General features: G+C 39.6%; 3 protein-coding genes across 4 annotated transcripts; 2 read left to right on the plus strand and 1 right to left on the minus strand.

The window, feature by feature from the left end:
• Nucleotides 1-465: 465 nt before the first annotated feature.
• Nucleotides 466-3,087, minus strand: LOC140759605 (fra a 1-associated protein). Its single transcript, XM_073096208.1, has 2 exons — nucleotides 2,820-3,087; nucleotides 466-1,031 (listed from the first exon to the last, which is right to left on the minus strand). The coding sequence occupies exons 1-2, from the start codon at nucleotides 3,041-3,043 to the stop codon at nucleotides 677-679; spliced, it is 579 nt and encodes a 192-aa protein (XP_072952309.1). The 5' UTR covers nucleotides 3,044-3,087; the 3' UTR covers nucleotides 466-676.
• A 3-nt stretch (nucleotides 3,088-3,090) lies between these two features.
• LOC140759604 (putative pentatricopeptide repeat-containing protein At5g06400, mitochondrial) lies at nucleotides 3,091-6,587 on the plus strand. Its single transcript, XM_073096207.1, has one exon. The coding sequence runs from the start codon at nucleotides 3,416-3,418 to the stop codon at nucleotides 6,512-6,514; it is 3,099 nt and encodes a 1,032-aa protein (XP_072952308.1). The 5' UTR covers nucleotides 3,091-3,415; the 3' UTR covers nucleotides 6,515-6,587.
• A 944-nt stretch (nucleotides 6,588-7,531) lies between these two features.
• On the plus strand, nucleotides 7,532-17,492 carry LOC140758642 (nuclear pore complex protein NUP1). 2 transcript variants are annotated; one of them, XM_073094883.1, is made up of 9 exons: nucleotides 7,532-7,936; nucleotides 8,542-8,720; nucleotides 10,345-10,461; nucleotides 10,968-11,123; nucleotides 11,616-11,906; nucleotides 12,106-12,192; nucleotides 13,824-14,456; nucleotides 14,587-15,056; nucleotides 15,506-17,492. In XM_073094883.1, exons 1-9 carry the CDS (start codon nucleotides 7,684-7,686, stop codon nucleotides 17,124-17,126), a joined length of 3,807 nt encoding a protein of 1,268 aa, XP_072950984.1. In that variant the 5' UTR covers nucleotides 7,532-7,683; the 3' UTR covers nucleotides 17,127-17,492. The 2 variants fall into 2 exon arrangements, with proteins under 2 accessions (XP_072950984.1, XP_072950985.1); XM_073094884.1 differs by having other exon boundaries at nucleotides 13,827-14,456.
• Nucleotides 17,493-17,755: the final 263 nt, after the last annotated feature.

Raw genomic sequence — 17,755 nt, forward strand, 5'->3', positions numbered from 1 at the left:
TCTTAAAATAGCCAACACTGCAAGTATGAAAAATCAACAAGACATCAGGTTGGACTACTCTTGATGCTAATTTATACAAGAAAGACTGTCAAGTTATATATCATAGCCCACCAATGTTTCTCCTTTCCATCCAAGGAACAAGACAAACAATCTTTTTGTGCTTTTACTATTAGAATTGCTATTAGCTAGGCTATGGTAGACAACCACTCATAAGAAAAAAGCTTATGCTACTAAGGTCTCCACTAAAGAAGAAATATGACTCCTACAAAGTCTACACAGGTAAAAGCAACATGCAAGATGAGGTAATATGCAGGGGAAGTGCACTTGATCATGTTGTAGCTTGACCTGGGTAACGGCGATCGCTCCAAGTCTTCAATAAGACAGCCTGCACCACATGGGCCAAAGTGCATGGACTGCACGTCTGACAAGTGATAAATGCTTCTAGGGATCAACTTGTAAACAGACTTGCAAGGTCAATGAGAAGAAATAGAAGGGGAATAATACATCATCCATTATGTAGTACAAATGGATTCCCTGTGTATTATCAAATATCAAGGTTGAACATTTCATTTATTCATTAACTCTGATTGAACTATATCGGAAGAAACAAGGGGAAAACTCAATATATTAATCAGTCCCAGTGTGGCATCGATGGGAGAAGGAAACCGACAGTTTCTTATACATCTATGACCTCTCCAGATATTTCAGAATAAGTAGGATCGGTCTGTGATTTAGAGGGGCCTTTGAGTTGCCTATCTGGAGGGTTCTGCCGACCAAAAGGGACTGATTCCCTACGATGGAAAGAGGGGATAAAAGACTGAAAGAATTCATTTGTTGCACGCTCAGCTTCCTCGAGGAAATCACCAAGACCACCAAAGAATCCTCGCTCAAGAGCTTCGATGTCGCTGCGAAGCCCTGGGAAACTGAAGGGCTCAGCTGTCCGATTCCCAAAAGAAAGTGAGCCTTGTTTCACTTCATCTGTAACATCTTCTTCAGTCTGCTCGGTTCTGGATTCCACCACTTCTGCAGGCCTAGAGAGATAGGAAAAATATGTTAGAACAAGAGCACCTATAGCCAGATGCCAGTGAAGCAAATAAGAACATCATAAAGAAAGAAGGCCAATTGGAATTACAACTAGAAAGAAAATTTGACAACTGTTATCCCATATATCAGAGAGCAGAAGGTCAGAACCCAATGTGTAATCAAGGTCCATAGACAATAACATTGCAACGACTCTGCCCATGCAACACTAGAATCAGTATGACTATGGTAGCACCATCCAGAAAGAGTTAGTTGTGACATAATTTATGCTTGTGGCCATAAATCTCTTTTTTTTAGATAAAAGTTGACGTTTGGTATATCTCAGCATTGTCGTTTCTGATTATTCTTCAAACCACCTCAGACAGTGTATATAACAGACAGCATAAGTAAATAAGTAATAGGTTAGAGGATTGGGGCATATATGGAGCATATATTTCATGAGAGAAATTTTATCCAGTCACACATCTCCTATAATTTCTTTCTCAACTAAAATGGTTCAACCATGTCTTCACATAGACCATAGAGAAGAATGGGGCCATAAAGAAAGCTAACTGATATAAACATTAAAAAAATGTCCCATTTAGACATGAGAAGCCATATAACTCAACATTTTTTTTTTGAAATAGAAGTACAGCCTAAAGATCCAAAGGATACGGGTAGTTTCCAATTGGGACATCTCAGCAAAATGCACCTTAGTTAAGTATGTGAAGTCAGTAAAACCAAAATGATTCTAATGAGACCTTTTAGATCATTGTAAGTGTAAAAAGAATTGGCCCATTTTGTGCAGGCTTTCAATTTGGAAAAATAGAGGTGGAAAGTGGAAACCACCATGGTGAAGTTGAAGCACCAATCAAGGCATGATCATATGCAATCCTGCGACTCATCCTCAAGCTACTTTTATAATGTGGATGAACCTCTTCCTCAGAGGAGGTTACAGGACATGTATGAAATGATTTGGGCAGTCAATGCAATAACTCTACATTAATTTCCTCTCATGTAGTAGATATGAAATATTTTCTTTAGTGGAAAAAATAAAAGCATACACCTGCCTTTAATAAATATCAACTTTTATCCTGAGAAAAGATCAATAACCCCACCCAAAATAATATGGTATATTTTTTTAACTTTAGCTTTTCTCAAAGGTCTTTTTGCTAATAACAATTCGACCTTTCTCACAACATATCCAAGGAGTATCTTAGAAGAATTATTTTTCTCCTGTATCTTGTTAATAAGAAACTTAAAAGAACAATTAGGAACTTAAAGAAGTGGCCGGTATATAATCATGCTTTGTCTTAAGAATGCAAGAAGAGATGGTCCAATCTATGTAGAACGACTACTTTAGAATGTTACATGGCTGCATCGATACCTATTCCTTCAGCTAAGTTGGCTGTAGAAAACATCGCAGATGTCGTCTGTTGCTTATAATCTTTCCACATACTGGATGAATTCATAGAAACATTAAACCTATTGTCTCGTTCTTCTGCTTATTTAACCTTTGACTCGGTGCCTACCCAATCACGATGTGCTTGCATGAATCGTATTACCTCTATAAAGCAACTAATACGGTAGTTAAACCCTATTGACCAATTCATGTATGCAAGGATCGAAACATAAGATCTCAAAACATGAAATTAATTCAAGTATCACAATAACAGGATTCATTAATCACCTGAAGCCTCGTAGATTAAAGTGAGAAAGAATAAGACAAAACGACGAACAAGTTACTCGAAAGTACAAATGCATGAGCAAGGGCGAGAGAGATGAGACGAGCTTTTTACCTCCCGATGCAGTCCCTAAGAATCTCTTCGGTCTTCTCGCACTTCTTGATGAACCTCCCGGGCTCCACTTCCTCGGTCCGGCAGGTCGATCTCATCAACCTCCTTGTCGAGCACCGCTCTTGTTCCGACCTAGGGTTAGGGCTTACGATGTCCCCGATCTCGCCAAAGCCCCTTCCGCAGGTGACGGCACCCGAGGGTTCGTCTTCCACCCACTTCCACCCCATTTTGCTCTCTCTCTCTCTCTCTCTCCCCCCCAATCCGTGGATGACTGGGGATGCAACGGGGTAGATGTACTGGAGAAAAACAAAAGACGCACGGCTTTCTCTGGAACTGACACGTGTCCGTTACACGAAATAAATCCGACGTTTCCAGATATAATCCGACATTATTCTTATAAGGAACTGACACGTGTCATTGAAAGAGTCGGCGATTGTGCTCGTCAGTCACCGACTTCGTCGTGCCCAAGGCCCAAAAGCGCCAAAAGAGTGCGAGGGATCCAATCGTACTTGAGAAGCTCGGCTCCCTCCGTTTCCTTCTCAACGGCACGGCCCAACGGTAATCTGCTTCGCCTCCCTCCAATTGATACAAGAGATGCAATGAGGAATTTAATCAAACACTTATCGTCGCTTTCCACTCCCTTTCATCTTCCTACCCTTCGCTTTAAGTCCTCCAAAACTCGCCCGTCGCGCAAAACCTCAGCCTCCAAAAATGCCAGCCTAAAGGAACCTAGCCCTCCTTCCCTCTACCAAACTATCACAGAGATAGTAGGAGTTAAAGACCAAGCAAATGATGACTATTCCTCTAGTGTTTCACTCCCTAGAGAGGACAGAGACATCCTTCCAACGTGCACCCCTCCTGCTTGCCAAATTGCCCAAGAGAGTAAGAGTATTTCAGATGCTAAGCAGCCGAGATCCCAAAAAGCTGCTTCAGAACAAACCCATGTGGGCAGTTGCCATCCTGTAGATGTTAGCCCAATTGTACAGAAGGTTACAGAGATCGTGAGGGCGGAGAACCGTGGAATTTGCATGGAGCACCAGTTAAACAAGCTGGGTTTGTCATTCAGCTCGGAGATTGTAGAGAATGTTCTAAAGAGGTGCTTCAAGGTGGGCCACCTGGCTCTTCGATTCTTCAATTGGGTGAAGCTCCAACCGGACTTTTGCCACACGACGCAGACTTATAATACCATGATATACATAGCTGGTGAGGCCGAAGAATTTGATTTGGTGGAGAAGTTGATGGAAGAAATGGATGATGAGTTGTGTTCGAAGGACATCAAGACATGGACGATTGTAATCTCACATTATGGGAAGGCTGGACATGTAGGCAAGACACTCCGAACCTTTGATGTAATGAAGAAATCAGGCTGTGAACTAGACAGTAGAGTGTACAAAACGATCCTTCGAGCTTTGTGTAATGCAAGGAAGTCTGAGTTGGCAATGGAGTTCTACAAAGAAATGGTCTCTAAAAATATGCCAGTTGATGTCCACCAATACCAACTGCTCATGAGTTGCTTGGCTAGATCAGATGATACAGAAGCCATTAGGTTAGTGAGAGATGACATGATTGAAATTGCAAAGGTCTCAGAAAGCAAGGCTTATATGCAAACCTTGAAGAGTTTTTGCAGTTCAGGGAATATCAAAGAAGCCCTACAGGTATTTGAGGAGATGAAGAAGAAAAATATTTTGGTTGACGCTGAAGCCTATGAAATCATGTTGAGAGGATTTTGTAGAGCTGGCAGGATGGTTGATGCTAAAGAGTTCATGGACAGCATGAAGAACAATTCATCTGTGGACATCAAGGATTATGGATTTCTCATTGATGGGTTCTTAAGGGAAGGTGACTTCGCAAAGGCACTAGAGTTGTTACATGATATGAAAGAATCTGGATGCCTGCCGATGCTATCTTCTTATACTCAGATTATCCAGCATCTCTTCAGGTCTGATCAATACAGAAAAGCCTGTGAGTTGTATGAGGATATGGTTAAAAGTGGTATAGAACCTGATATTGTGGCGATTACAGCTGTGATTGCTGGTCATGTTCGTCATGGGCATATATCTGAAGCATGGAGTGTTTTTGAGGGCATGAAGAAGAAAGGCTTGAGGCCCACATGGAAGGCTTACACAGTGTTTATCAAGGAACTCTGTAAGGCTTCTCAACCCATAGAGGCTTTGAAGCTTCTAAAAGAAATGTCACATTCTAATTTAAATGCCACAGATGAAAATTTTCGTTTAGTTATAACATCACTCAATAGAAATTGTGATTTAGAGAAAGTTAAGGAAGTGGAAAAGATAATGAGATTATTTAAAGTTGATAGCCTGGAAAACGAACAGATTCACCAGGAAATTGATCATATTTCTGATGAAGATCACAAGGTTCCAAGTCCCTCATTCCCTGAGGACATCAACACCATTCAAACAACAAATGGATTTAAAGAAAATGATCTTAAAGGAATATCCAGAATTCTATCATCTTCAAATGACTGGAGGTCAAAGCAAGAAGATTTGGAGAGGAGCATGATTCATTTTACACCAGAGATTGTAGAGGCTATTCTGAAGAATTGTCAGAGACACAGTCGAGCTGCTTTGATTTTTTTTTCATGGATAGGGAAACAACCAGGTTACATGCACACTGCAGAAACCTATAACATGGCCATCAAACTTGCCGGTAGTGCAAAAGATTTCAAGCACATGAGACATCTCTATCAAGAAATGAGGAGAAAGGACTGCCCTGTGACATCGGACACGTGGACTATCATTATAGCTCAATATGGTCAAGCAGGTCTGACAGAGCTTGCTCTGAAAACATTTAAGGAGATGAAGAGTGAAGGTTATCAGCCAAATGGTAGTACTTATAAATATATGATAGTGTTCCTATGTGGCAAGAAGGGTCGAAAGATAGATGACGCCATCAAGATTTTCCAAGAAATGAGCCATGCTGGATATATGCCAGATAGAGAGATGGTCGAAGTCTATCTTTCTTCACTATGTGAACTGGGAAAGATAGAGGAAGCTAGAAGATCAGTTATATCTCTTTGTAAAAGAGGATTTACAACACAGCTTGGTTTTTCATTGCTCATTAAGTCATTATGCAGAGCAAGGAGAATAGAGGAAGCTCTCACTTTGGTAAACGAGATTGACAAAATTGGATGCACCTTAGATCAGTATATCTATGGCAGTATCATCCATGCGCTATTAAGAGGCGGTCACTTGGAAGAGGCCTTAAACAAGTTGGAAGAAATGAAAAATGTAGGTCTTCCACAAACTACCCATATACATACTGCTCTAATCGTTCATTTCTGCCGAGAGAAAGAGATCAGAAAGGCAGTAGAAATATTTAAGAATATGAGAGAAAATGGCTGTGAGCCAACAGTTGTTACTTATTCGGCGTTGATTCGTGGTTACATGAACATGGGTATGATTTCAGATGCATGGAGTATCTTTCAGCGCATGAAACTGAAAGGCCCATATCCCGACTTCGAAACTTATTCAATGTTCATGACATGTCTTTGCAAAGCAGGCAGGTCTGAAGATGGATTGCAACTTCTCCACGAAATGTTAGATAGTGAAATCATTCCCAGTGCAATTAACTTTAGGACTGTCTTCTGCGGTCTAAATAGAGAAGGCAAGCATGATTTAGCTCATTCTGTACTCCAAACAAAATGGTTGTTGAAAAGAGAGAGAATGTTCTTGAAATGATATTATTGTTGAAGCTCCTCTGTCTCCAACTCTTAACATATTCTGATTCTGACTCATAAAATTTGTCACTCTTGAGATTGCAGTGTTCTACTCCCACTCCCAGTTGGATAATCCAATTACTAAATGAAATTCTGATGTTTTCCTGGCTCTGTAACCGAATATTGTCGGATTTGGAAGTAGAACATGTATCAAAAGTTTCCGAGGATTTCTGAGGATAATGAGTACTTCGGAAGATTGAGATGTTTAAATGAGATTATGAGAATGTGATCAAAAGCATTATTCGGTAATAAACAATAAATAGATCCACAATAACCAGGTATATTTGGGTGGTTCCCATGCAACGTCTGAGAAATCTTAAAAGAGGAAGTATTCAAAGATTATCCTTTCTTAATAAAGTAATAAATCTTGCTGCAAAGATTCCCTGTCTTATATTGACAAATATACCCCTCAGTCCATATACAATCTTGGCCGTCCAATTCTCCCCTGCTGCTCATCGAGCGGGCGCACGAAAATTTTCGTCCCCGCCAACCACCCATCTAATTCAAAACCTTTTTCCCCGCATGCGCGCGACGCCCAAATTTTACCGCACCGCGCATAGAAGCCGTAAAATAAAAACCCCAAATCCCGATACTAAATTACGCCCAACTCCAAACCAATACCGTCCGTCCGATCCCGTCTATCTCGAAATCCTGACCGTCTGATAAGTTCCGTGCTTTCTATATTCAACTTGCTCGATGGGAGGTGGTAAGCATACTGGTAGTCATCCCATCGCGTCGCAAAAAGGGTCCAAATCTTAATTACACCGGGGCGCGTACTCGAAATAAGACCCAGCGACGAAGCCACGAGGAAAGCCAGAAAGGTACACCTTTGCTCGCATATTCACGTAAGTTTTAAGTGATGGGTGCGTTGAGGAAATATACGTACTTTATACGCAGGATAGAAGCCATACGACGGCGGATACTATACGCGAGTTTCGCGACCTCCCTCTCCATCTTATTCTCCCAACCCTCTCTTCGACCTACACTTTCGCTCTCTTTTCCTCTAAACTGCGCGAGGGAGAACCCAAACCCCGAGCGCTTCTTCTCCCTCTCGATTCCACCTCTCTCTCTCTCTCTCTCGCTCTCCTCTCTATCTCTCCTCGCTTAGCTTAGCTTCGCTTCGCTTCTTACATGGCGACGGGGGCCTACGAAGGGGGAGGAATCGGGGGCAAGATCCGGAGGCGTCCAGCGAGGGCGTCGGTGACGCCGTACCACAGGCCGGTGGAGGCGGCTCGAGGAGTTAGGGTTCCGGCGGTGTCCGGCGGTAACGGGTGGTTGTCGAAGGTAGTGGATCCCGCGTCGCGATTCATCGCGAGTAGTGCCTCCAGGCTCTTCTCCTCCGTATTCCGCAAGCGGCTTCCGGCGCCGCCTCAGGCGACTCCAGGTTGGGATTTCCCCTTGATTCTAGCCGCTTGTTGTGCTGTTTCGGTGGTTGGGTTCGATTAGGGTTTTTTGTGGTTGGCTAGGGTTTTTGGTATAGCTGTGTCTATTTGGTTGATTCTCTGATCTTCAGACTAGTGGAGGCATTGCTTTTAATTTAAATTTGGTTCATGTGTTTGCTTGCTTGCTTCAAATGTTACTGGATTTGTTTGGAACTTATTTGATGATTTCCGGGAGAGATTAATTTCACCTTTCTGACCAAAAAGGAGAAAACTTTGTGAGAAATGTAATCCTTTTGGTCCTCGAGCTGGCCTTCAAGTTCTTTTTCCTTGTTAAATATTTTCTTACTCTTTTTAAAATTATTTTCCATGCTAAGCTTTCTTTATTACTCTTTTCCTTTTTAAACTTTTTATGATGGAGATAGTTTCCTAAGGTATTGCTGAATGGGGAAACGATTTATGTAATCGACCAATTAATTGGACATAAACCTCTACCGTTATTTTCTTCGTTATATTCCAGAACCCTGGGTGATCTTTTAGCTACTTTCAGTTTCTGCAATATCTCAATTTTTTTACCAAATGTATAGTCTCTGATTCATTATGCTTACAGGGCAAAATCTCCAGTCCAATCAGGAAGCATGCTTCACGCTTACAGGGCAAGATCATCTGTCTAATCAAGAGAATGGCATTGCCCGTGCAGGGCAAAATCATCAGTCTAATCAAGAAGGCATTGCTCTTACTGGGCAAAATCTTCAGTCCAATCAGGAATCTCCTGGAATTACTTATTTGGTAAGTAGCGATAATTAAATGAATTTAGATAATGTATTTATTTATGAGTTTGAAAATTACCACAGATATTGATATCTTTTCTTAGCACAATCCAGTACGCTTTTCTTTATGGGCGCTATTTTTATTCGTTCCTTTTCATCCAAGGCACTACTTTGCAAATTAATCACACTGAGTTGTAATTGCAATATTGCATAAATGTTTTTCAATGGGTTCTGGATGGCATGTTTTTTGTACATTATATCTCTGCTCCTGGTTTAGACATATAGCAAGTTTGTTTGAAAAGGTGTGTTACCTTCATGTGCTTTTTCACCACTATAGATTTTCCTGCTTTGCACTGAGAATGATTGGTTGTAAACCAAATTTACTTCATTATTTGATTTCCTTAAAAGGACAATTGTCAGGTTTCTAAACAGATTTTAATAGTTAACCTCTCCACTTCTAAGAAGTTATTACACTGTTATCGTTGATCATATTGTCTCACAACTTTGTGGGAGTGACAAATCTTACATCAACATACTCAAGAGTCTTGACTTCACATGCATAGCAAAATATGTTCTAGAGTACAGGAAGCAGGATATATTAGTGTCATTTTTTTGTTAGAGAGAGAATTGCATCGTTAAGCTTTCTGGAATTTTAGTGTAGATTGTGTGTGAACCTAAGCAAAACCTAGGAGGTCCTTTATATGATGTTGCTTGCAATGTTAGTGCACCACCATCTGAATCTTATAGTCAAATCTGTCAGAGAAGCGTTAGAAGCCTCTAATTGGGTATACATTATTTTCCATCCTGATGAGCATTTATCATGGTTAACTTCCTTGTGTAATGCAACTTAGCGTCTCATGAACCCATTATCTAGCACCTTAATCAGAATTCAGAAGAGGTTGTTCTATTTCTTGCTGCCCCTAGTTTATTTTTCTGGCCTCTTTGTCTCTCTTTTCTGGTAAACATTCTCACATTGTGGGGGTAACTTTTCTCAGGTATTATTGTGGCTTTAGAATTTCTTCACAGATGTGTAGAACGTGCATCTTATATTAGAGAGGAATGATTTATCATCTCTCATCATCAGAAAAATCTTGATTCTTATGAATTTGACAAAATTTATGTTCTCTTGGGCCTTATTGAATGTGAGGTGCACTTCTTTTAGTTAACATCAGAATTAAATACAGCCTTATGTATGAAGATGTAGTACTGAATTATGAGGCTGATAAGCATGGATGTAATTGTGTTTCCTATTTGAGTGGCAGATGTACATCTAGGCAGTGTCCACCTGACATTATTAAGGTTCTCTATGGGTCTGTTTAAGAACTTGGTTGCTCTTGCTTTATCATTGGCATTCCAACCATTTATGTCATACTCTTTAAACTACTGGGCAGTTGAGTTCAGCGCAAACGTGCAAGCTATGTATCTGTTAATTTGCTAATTGATTTTAAAATTCTTTCTTTCTTCCCTGTGATAAATCTTTTTTTTCTTGACAATAATAGGGCCTGGTTTCATCTTTCTGTTCCCAACCGTGTAAAGTCTTTATTCTTGATTTGTTCTTCACATCATTTTTCTAAGCTTGTATACTTGATTTGTTTTTTACATTATATATTTTCTGTAATGCTGTTTGGAATTGTTACATGCAGAAGCCATCATCTGAAATTTTGGATAGTGGGGCTATGGATGGAAACAACCTCACAAGTGCTTCTGATGACAAGAGTATCTCTGAATTTGAGCAGTTATTGAAGCATAAGACATTTACAAGGAAAGTATCTGCAGTAGTTTTCTTCACAATCTTCTAGATTATAATCTTTCTTATAAGTATCTATGCAACATTAATACCGCTAAGTTATTATTCCAAATTAATAATGCTAAGTATATGAATGTTAAACATCTCATGATACCATCTGTCTAGCTGAAATTTTTTTTGGGAGGTGGGATCCTTGTACGAGCTTTATGATTTAGAAAACCTCCTCTCAGATCCTCTTTTCTCGATCTCCTTTCACTACCTTCTTACTTTGCTTAATAATTTCAAGTTCTAAGGCTTCTTTCATTACGTACTCAGTACTGCTTTTACATCTCTACTTACTTTTTGCCAAGTTTTGCTTAGAATCAATTCAGTGGTGTATTAATTTGTCTGTCATCTTCTTTCCTTATCTCTTCTATTTTCCTTTTGTTTTAAATTTTTTATATACTTCAATCCTTTTGTTTGTTATCTTGTCAATTAGGATGAACTTTATCTAACGGTCTATTATTATTATTTTTATACAGGGCTGAGTTTGACCATTTGACAGAATTATTGCGCTCAAGAACTGTTGAATCAAATGTGTCATATCCAGCTCCCAATAATGTGAACAAGGATGCATTAAATGTTTCGGCAGGAGAATTACATGGGAAGTTCTTACATCCTGGAGGCAGTGCAGCTGTAAGAGACTAATATTTTGAAATGTATATGGGATCCATATAGATAACAACTTGTTCATGCTTCTTAAATATCTGAAAGCATCTTGCCTAGATATTGATGAATTATGGTCAATACGATAACTTAAGATTAACATACCTGATGTTGATGCACAATTGTCGGCACTATTCCAATTTCTCTTGTTTACTTTCCCAGACCCCAGGAATCAATAACATACCTCAGTCATGTGTATATGCCAATTTGATAAACATAGTTAGGAGCTATCACTTATGATCAAGCAACATATATAGAATATGTGATTTATATGTTTCAGATGCCTTTATAGAGTATTGAATCAGTATAATCTAAAAAGGAAATCTAGGACTTTTGTACAGACTATATATTAGTTTACATTCTCTTTAGATCTGAAGTTTTTCTATGCTTAGTTTCCAGTAGTCCTCTTGGTTGTTCCAGTTTAGCTCCATTGTTTGTATTGTTACTGACCATATATTGCAGATTCCTGAGGAGGAATCTGCTTCGCCTGCCGAACTTGCAAAAGCATATATGGGTGCTAGATCTTTAAAAGGTTCCCCTTCACCTATTAGTTTGCGGAGCCGTGCGTTTCATGAGGGCACAGCAGGTGCAAGCAGTGAAGTATATGCAACAAAATTATCTGGGGTATCACTTGTTCCAAGATCAACCATGCGCACTTCTGGACTTCCCGAGGTTTCTGAAAATGGCTATATGACTCCAAAATCTCGAGGAAGATCGGCAATTTATAGGATGTCTCGTTCTCCATATTTTAAGGTCTACTACTTTATTTCGTCTAGCTGCGCTTCTTTACTAGGTTCTTTCCTAGTATGTGAGCTCCTTTCCCTTTTCGGCTTACCAGCCTTGGAAGTGAAAGAGGTTCCACCATGCAGAACCTCAGAGAACTATTGTAAAGAAAATTATAAAAATAGGCTTGGATAAAAGGTCTGATTAATTTTGTTTTGTTGTTGTATAGGCTTCACCTTCTTCCAAAGATGTCTATGCAGTCCCATGGTCAACTTATCAGACACCACCAACAAGTATGGTTTCTAGTGGCAGGCAGGTAGGCATTCTTCAATCCTAAAGCTATCATCATTTGTCTTATTTGAAGAATCTATAGTTGTGGGCCTTACATTATGCACATGTATTTTCTTGCATATGCATATAATCAGTATCACATGTATGCATATATAAAAAAAAGTTAAGGCTCAGAACCGAACAAGAGCAAGGAATTAACAGAAGAGAAAGTTAAGCAGAAGAGCTCGCGAAATTTGTCGCTCAAACTGGGTGCCCTCCATGTCATATGAAAATAGGTGTCCAGGCTCATGTAACAAGTGAGCTAGTTAGAGTCTGTTAGAAGGCCTTCAATGCAACATATGTAATATACAATGTATATATAAGAGGAGCTTCCTATTTGGCTAGCACTTTAACCACTAACATTCAATTTTAATGGCTACAACTATATGCATGTGGTGGGTCCCCTTACAGTTATATACATATAGATAACCATTTTAGAATTTGTTGATATCCTAATCATAGCCCATAACTTGTTGTCTCAGCAGATGCATGACTATCTTTTTTGGCAACTTAAATTCTTAACTAGATAATTTTTTAATAGATGAAAGAATGTCATATTTTTGGGAAAACTTTGGCAATTTTTGTTCATTGCATCTTTTATGGAACATCTATGTTTTGACCATCTTGAGCTCTACATTATCTTTGCAGGAATTAATTGATATGGATCTTGGAAAATGATATTTGATCTTTGACTTCTGATAATATTAGTTGTTGCTCTTGGCCTAATGTTAAATATGTATTACATAGTTGGTGCACGAGGAGTCCAATGCCTATCTGAACTTTTAGTCTATTCCCATGCTCTCCTTTTTTAGAGCTTTATGACATCATATTTATTTCAATAAGGACATGATTGTGAGCACCTATTTACAATATAAGAAGAAGAAAAAGGTTGGATCTTGTGTGATCCCTTCTGCTTTTACAAATAATGAAATCTTAATATTATAGAATGCTAATAAAATAATGCCATTACCTGTTATCTACAAGGTTTATAGCATATGGCTTCACTTGGTGTGATGGTAAGGCTTGTCCTCGAATCCAAGAGGTCATGGGCTAAGTCTTGACAACAACCTCTGCAAAAGCATCATACATCCCTCCCCTATAACCCTATTAGGTGGGAGCTTCGTGCACCGGGATGTCCCGTTTTATGTTCTATAACAATGTATGGCATTTTCTTGCTTGATAATGTAGGAGTTATGGGACAAGCTTGTTTTGCTACGTAATGTTAAATAACTGATTTCCCTAAATCTTTAGCTTTATCATGAACTAATTACTTAAATAATGTATATCACCAAGTGCTAGACTTTGGACCCTGAAAGCATATATTTGTGTAATTTTCAGAATCTCCACTTATTTAAATTCAATGTCCATTTGTTTGACCTTTTTGAGAGTCCAAAATAAATTATCATAAGTTCATGTATTATCAGAAAAGGGCAAATGAACTCATGTCGACACTACCAAGTCCTTGAGCATAAGCATCTATCTGTGTTTTATTTCCAAGTAGAAAAATCTGTGCTTGCTTAAATGTGACCAATTTCTTATAGAATGAGAAATAGAAATTAGTATATCATTTTCAAGAAGGAAAATAATGCAAGGAATGACATTAATGCACATTTCTAGCAGGCCTTGAAACGACGAAGTGCTGTTTTGGACAGTGAAATTGGATCTGTTGGTCCTATTCGCAGAATTCGCCAGAAGGCTGCCATGGTATCTCCATCAAAGGAGACTCATCCATCTCATCATGAAAATAAAGGTAGAGATAATGGAACACATAATGATAGTGTTCCTTCTATACCATCCCAATCAACTGAGATGGGCAGAAAAATACTAAGGCAGCTTGATAAGCTAGCGCCTTCACCTAAGGAGAAATCATCTGACCCAAAGGACTTCTCGAGAAATGAAGCACCTTCTAAGTCAACACAAGTTTTGTCACTAGGACACGAACCCAGGAGGATTGAAGATGGTGGTCCATCCCGGAGTATAAATGTTCTGACAAGTAGTAGTTTGGACCTTGCTAGCAGTTCCTCTCTTCTGGACATCAGAGAGTCTCTCTCTGGAAAGCAAGATAGGATGAAAGAAAAATATGTTTCAGAACATGCTGTACCACAAGTTTTAACATCTCAATACTCTGGTGTTGATGCCATCAAATCTACCTCTAGCGTTAGCCTTGGCAAGTCTGATGTTGATGAACTTCCAAATTCTGCTGCCGTTCCTCTGGGAGAGAAGCGAGGCTTTCAAATGATTGTCCCTGAGGTATGGTATATTTGTTTGATAGATATTTGATTCTGTTTTGAATTCCTATTGAGGATTATCTCCTCTCTTCAGTAAGGTTTATCTCTCGTTGCATGTTTTGATGTATATTTATTTCTTTTTGCATTTAAAGGACACTCTTGAGTTGGATGATGATAGTAATATTCTGAGAGAGGCTTCTATTCCAGTAAACGTTGTAGTCAATAAACTTGAGCCAAAGATATCAGGAAAGAGGGTTGAGTCAAAGATACCAGAGAAGAAGGTCGTGATGTATGAAACAACAAATGCAGAGAGGGCTCAGATGTCATTGCCCAAAACCTTGCCTTTATCTAGTTCAATTTTGTTCAGTGAGGCTGACAAGAAGGCTTCAGTTAGCCCTGCGCATGTTGATAATACCATTGGTTTTACATTCAATGGTGCATCTGCTCCTAGCACTTATTCGCAGCCAGCTCCTACGCCTAGTATTCCAGGACCATCACCAGATGCACCAGTTAAAGAAAGTGAACACGATGCTGGTTCAGGTTTTACTTTTGGCTTCAAGCAATTCCCTACATCTACATTTCCGCCAAGCACCACCAAATCTGACATGAAAGCTGGTACAAGGTTAGAACCATAACTTTATGAATAAACATGGTTTACTATTATTTGAAAATATCCTTATCTCAGAAGTCATAGATTGCTTTCTATTTCCTATACTTTTAATAAGGGGCTCTTTGAAGAATTTCAAGGCAACTATTGAGTATTTTTTTCCCTGGGGCATTCATAATTTTATTGTGTTAAATTAAAAGTGATTTTTGGTAAAATCCTAAATTTTCTATAAATTAGATCTTTTGCTAACATGGATTTGGTGAAGTACTATTTCTTTGGATGTTTACTTGTGATAGTTTTAGGCAGAGGCAGTGATCTTAGAATTGAGGAAAAGCAACAATTTTAATTTTTTCTTACTCATTGTAAATATGCATTTGTTTGCTGAATGCTAATTTTGCTTTGGTATATTCATGCTAATTTCCTATATGTAACTATCATTTGAAACCTTTGATTTTATGCTTCAGCAATATTGGCGAATTGAATAGATTGGATGGTTCAACTTCAGATAAAGGTGCTGAAAAGCGGAAAACAAGAGATCTGTCACAATCATCTGAAAATGTTGTTTCCTCAGCAGCATTATCATCAGTTACCGCTCCTGTTTTTGCTTTTGGTTCTTCTACCTCTCCAAGTTTAACCAATGGTTCATTGAATTCTTCGTCACCTATATTTTCGTTTTCTGCTGCCTCAGTTGTGCCATCTTCTGAGAGACCTGTCAGTACATTATTCTCGACCAGCATGGCTGGCCTTACCAGTTCCTCTGGTCTGTCTACCATACCTGCAGTTCCAGTATTTCCTACAGTTCCTGCATTTCAATTTGGATCTAGTACTTCGGTGGGTTCTCAAATGACAACTTTGCCATCAGATAAACCTGTTGCTACAAATATGGAAACAAAAGCACCTAAACTACCATCATTTGGCATAGATAGTGCTACCAATGTAGGTACATCTGCAGTTTTAAACTCAGGTGCCAGAAGTTCAACAGACCTCACTACTTCATATACTTTTTCGAGCACTGCAAATGGTTCCTCTGCTGCAGCAACATCATCTGCAATTTCGAGCATGGGAAGCAGTTTGGGTGCTTCAACAGTACCAACTTTATTTTCAAGCTTAGCTGGTGGCCAATCTGCTCCTGCACCATCGTTGATGTTTTCAAGCACAGGTAACAGCATTTTTGGGTTCAGTGCTTCAGCCCACTCTTCTAGTTCAAGCTCTTCTGTTGCTTGTAATGGTTCACAGACAGGTGTTACCTTTGGCACCTCTACTGAGGCAGTCTTTGGAAATCAGTCATCTAAATCTGGAACTGGGATCCAGCAGTTGTCAGAGAGTTCAGTAAGCCAGCTTAGTTCGTCTGCCTCACCAACATTTGGACTGGGGAGTTCCTCATCTGGTTTTGGTGCTTCACCGTTTGGATCAGCAACTATGGTTTCCCAACCTTTTAGTTCAAGCTCTGGATTTTCTTTTTCTGCCAGTGCTGGTTCTTCCAGCTCTTCCACTAGCTCTTCCTCCGCTCAAATAACGACAAGTTTGTTCAGCTCTGCCTCAGTGTCATCCACATCGTCTATTCTTCCCACTACTTTTGGTTCTAATGCAGCTCCATCTACTGTATTTACTTTTGGGCAATCAAGTTCTGCTTCAGGCAGCTCACCTTTTTCGTATGCTGCACCATCGAGTTCGTTATTCTCATTTACTGCAGCTAGCACTGCAGTGAATTCAACTCCACAGCATATGTTTGGGATGCCAACCCTAAATGCGGGTTTCGGTTCAGGATCTCTGGGAAATGATCAGATGAATGTTGAGGATAGCATGGCTGATGACAATAGTCAGCCTGTGGTCCCGCCATTTGGTCAATCAGGCAGCTCACCTGCTACTCCAATATTTGGTGCTCCAGCAATTCCATCAGGTGGACCTTCCATTTTTCAATTCGGTGGCCTTCAAAGTCCTGCTCCTCAGGGCCAATCCCCATTCCAAGCTTCTGGCAATCTAGAGGTTCCTCCAGGAGGCGGCTTTTCCATGGGCAGTCTAGGTGGTGACAAATCTGGCCGGCGGATTGTTAAAGTTAGACGAGATAAGCAGCGAAAAAAATAGGACAGTCTCCAGTTAAGCTGGCTTTGAGTTATTCATGCGAACGATGCACACCTATCAGATTCTTGCTCATCTTCTTACGGCCGTGTATTTGAAGGCAAGAGGTAAGCATAATTTCATTTTTCATCATCGTGTTTAATTTTCTGATACCTAGGCAAATTTGCCTATATATGCCTTGGGATGCCAACTACTGCGTTTCTAGTTCTTGCCTTCAGGCTTTTTATGATTCCAATTTTGGTGTAGTTGTAGCGCGAGTATCACGGACTAATCTCTTTTCCGCTGGCACTTATGTTGGTGGTATGTTTTTCTCGTGTGATGTAACATAGAACAATATGTATGTCCTTAAATGTAATTTTCTTGGGCCCTCTCCATTTGTTGTACGTGCTATTCCGCAGCAGCTTCAAATTTGATCCCAAACTTCAGCTATGCTTCCTTTGAGTAGTGCTGCTGCTTGCCAACAACCAACATTGCGTTCCAAGTTTTGGTGCTTCAAATTTCTGGGCCAGAGAGAGCTGAACTCTAATTAAGGTACAATTTTACCATGTATACGATCAAAGAAATGAGCATCAGAAATCTCAAGATAAAAATGATAAACAAAATCCCTAAGACAACCAATGTGCATGGATCTTCTT

Source organism: Typha angustifolia, chromosome 4 (assembly GCF_048772165.1).
Source record: "Typha angustifolia cultivar Huaian chromosome 4, ASM4877216v1, whole genome shotgun sequence".
NCBI lineage: Eukaryota > Viridiplantae > Streptophyta > Magnoliopsida > Poales > Typhaceae > Typha > Typha angustifolia.

Excerpts from the sequence above, each read along its gene's own strand:
- LOC140759605 (XM_073096208.1), bottom strand. The coding sequence starts at position 3,043 with ATGGGGTGGAAGTGGGTGGAAGACGAACCCTCGGGTGCCGTCACCTGC. Across the intron at positions 1,032-2,819 it reads CTTAGGGACTGCATCGGGAG|GCCTGCAGAAGTGGTGGAAT; the intron begins GTAAAAAGCTCG and ends CTATCTCTCTAG.
- LOC140758642 (XM_073094883.1), top strand. The coding sequence starts at position 7,684 with ATGGCGACGGGGGCCTACGAAGGGGGAGGAATCGGGGGCAAGATCCGG. Across the intron at positions 8,721-10,344 it reads CTCCTGGAATTACTTATTTG|AAGCCATCATCTGAAATTTT; the intron begins GTAAGTAGCGAT and ends TGTTACATGCAG. Across the intron at positions 10,462-10,967 it reads TGAAGCATAAGACATTTACA|AGGGCTGAGTTTGACCATTT; the intron begins AGGAAAGTATCT and ends TTATTTTTATAC.
- LOC140759604 (XM_073096207.1), top strand. The coding sequence starts at position 3,416 with ATGAGGAATTTAATCAAACACTTATCGTCGCTTTCCACTCCCTTTCAT.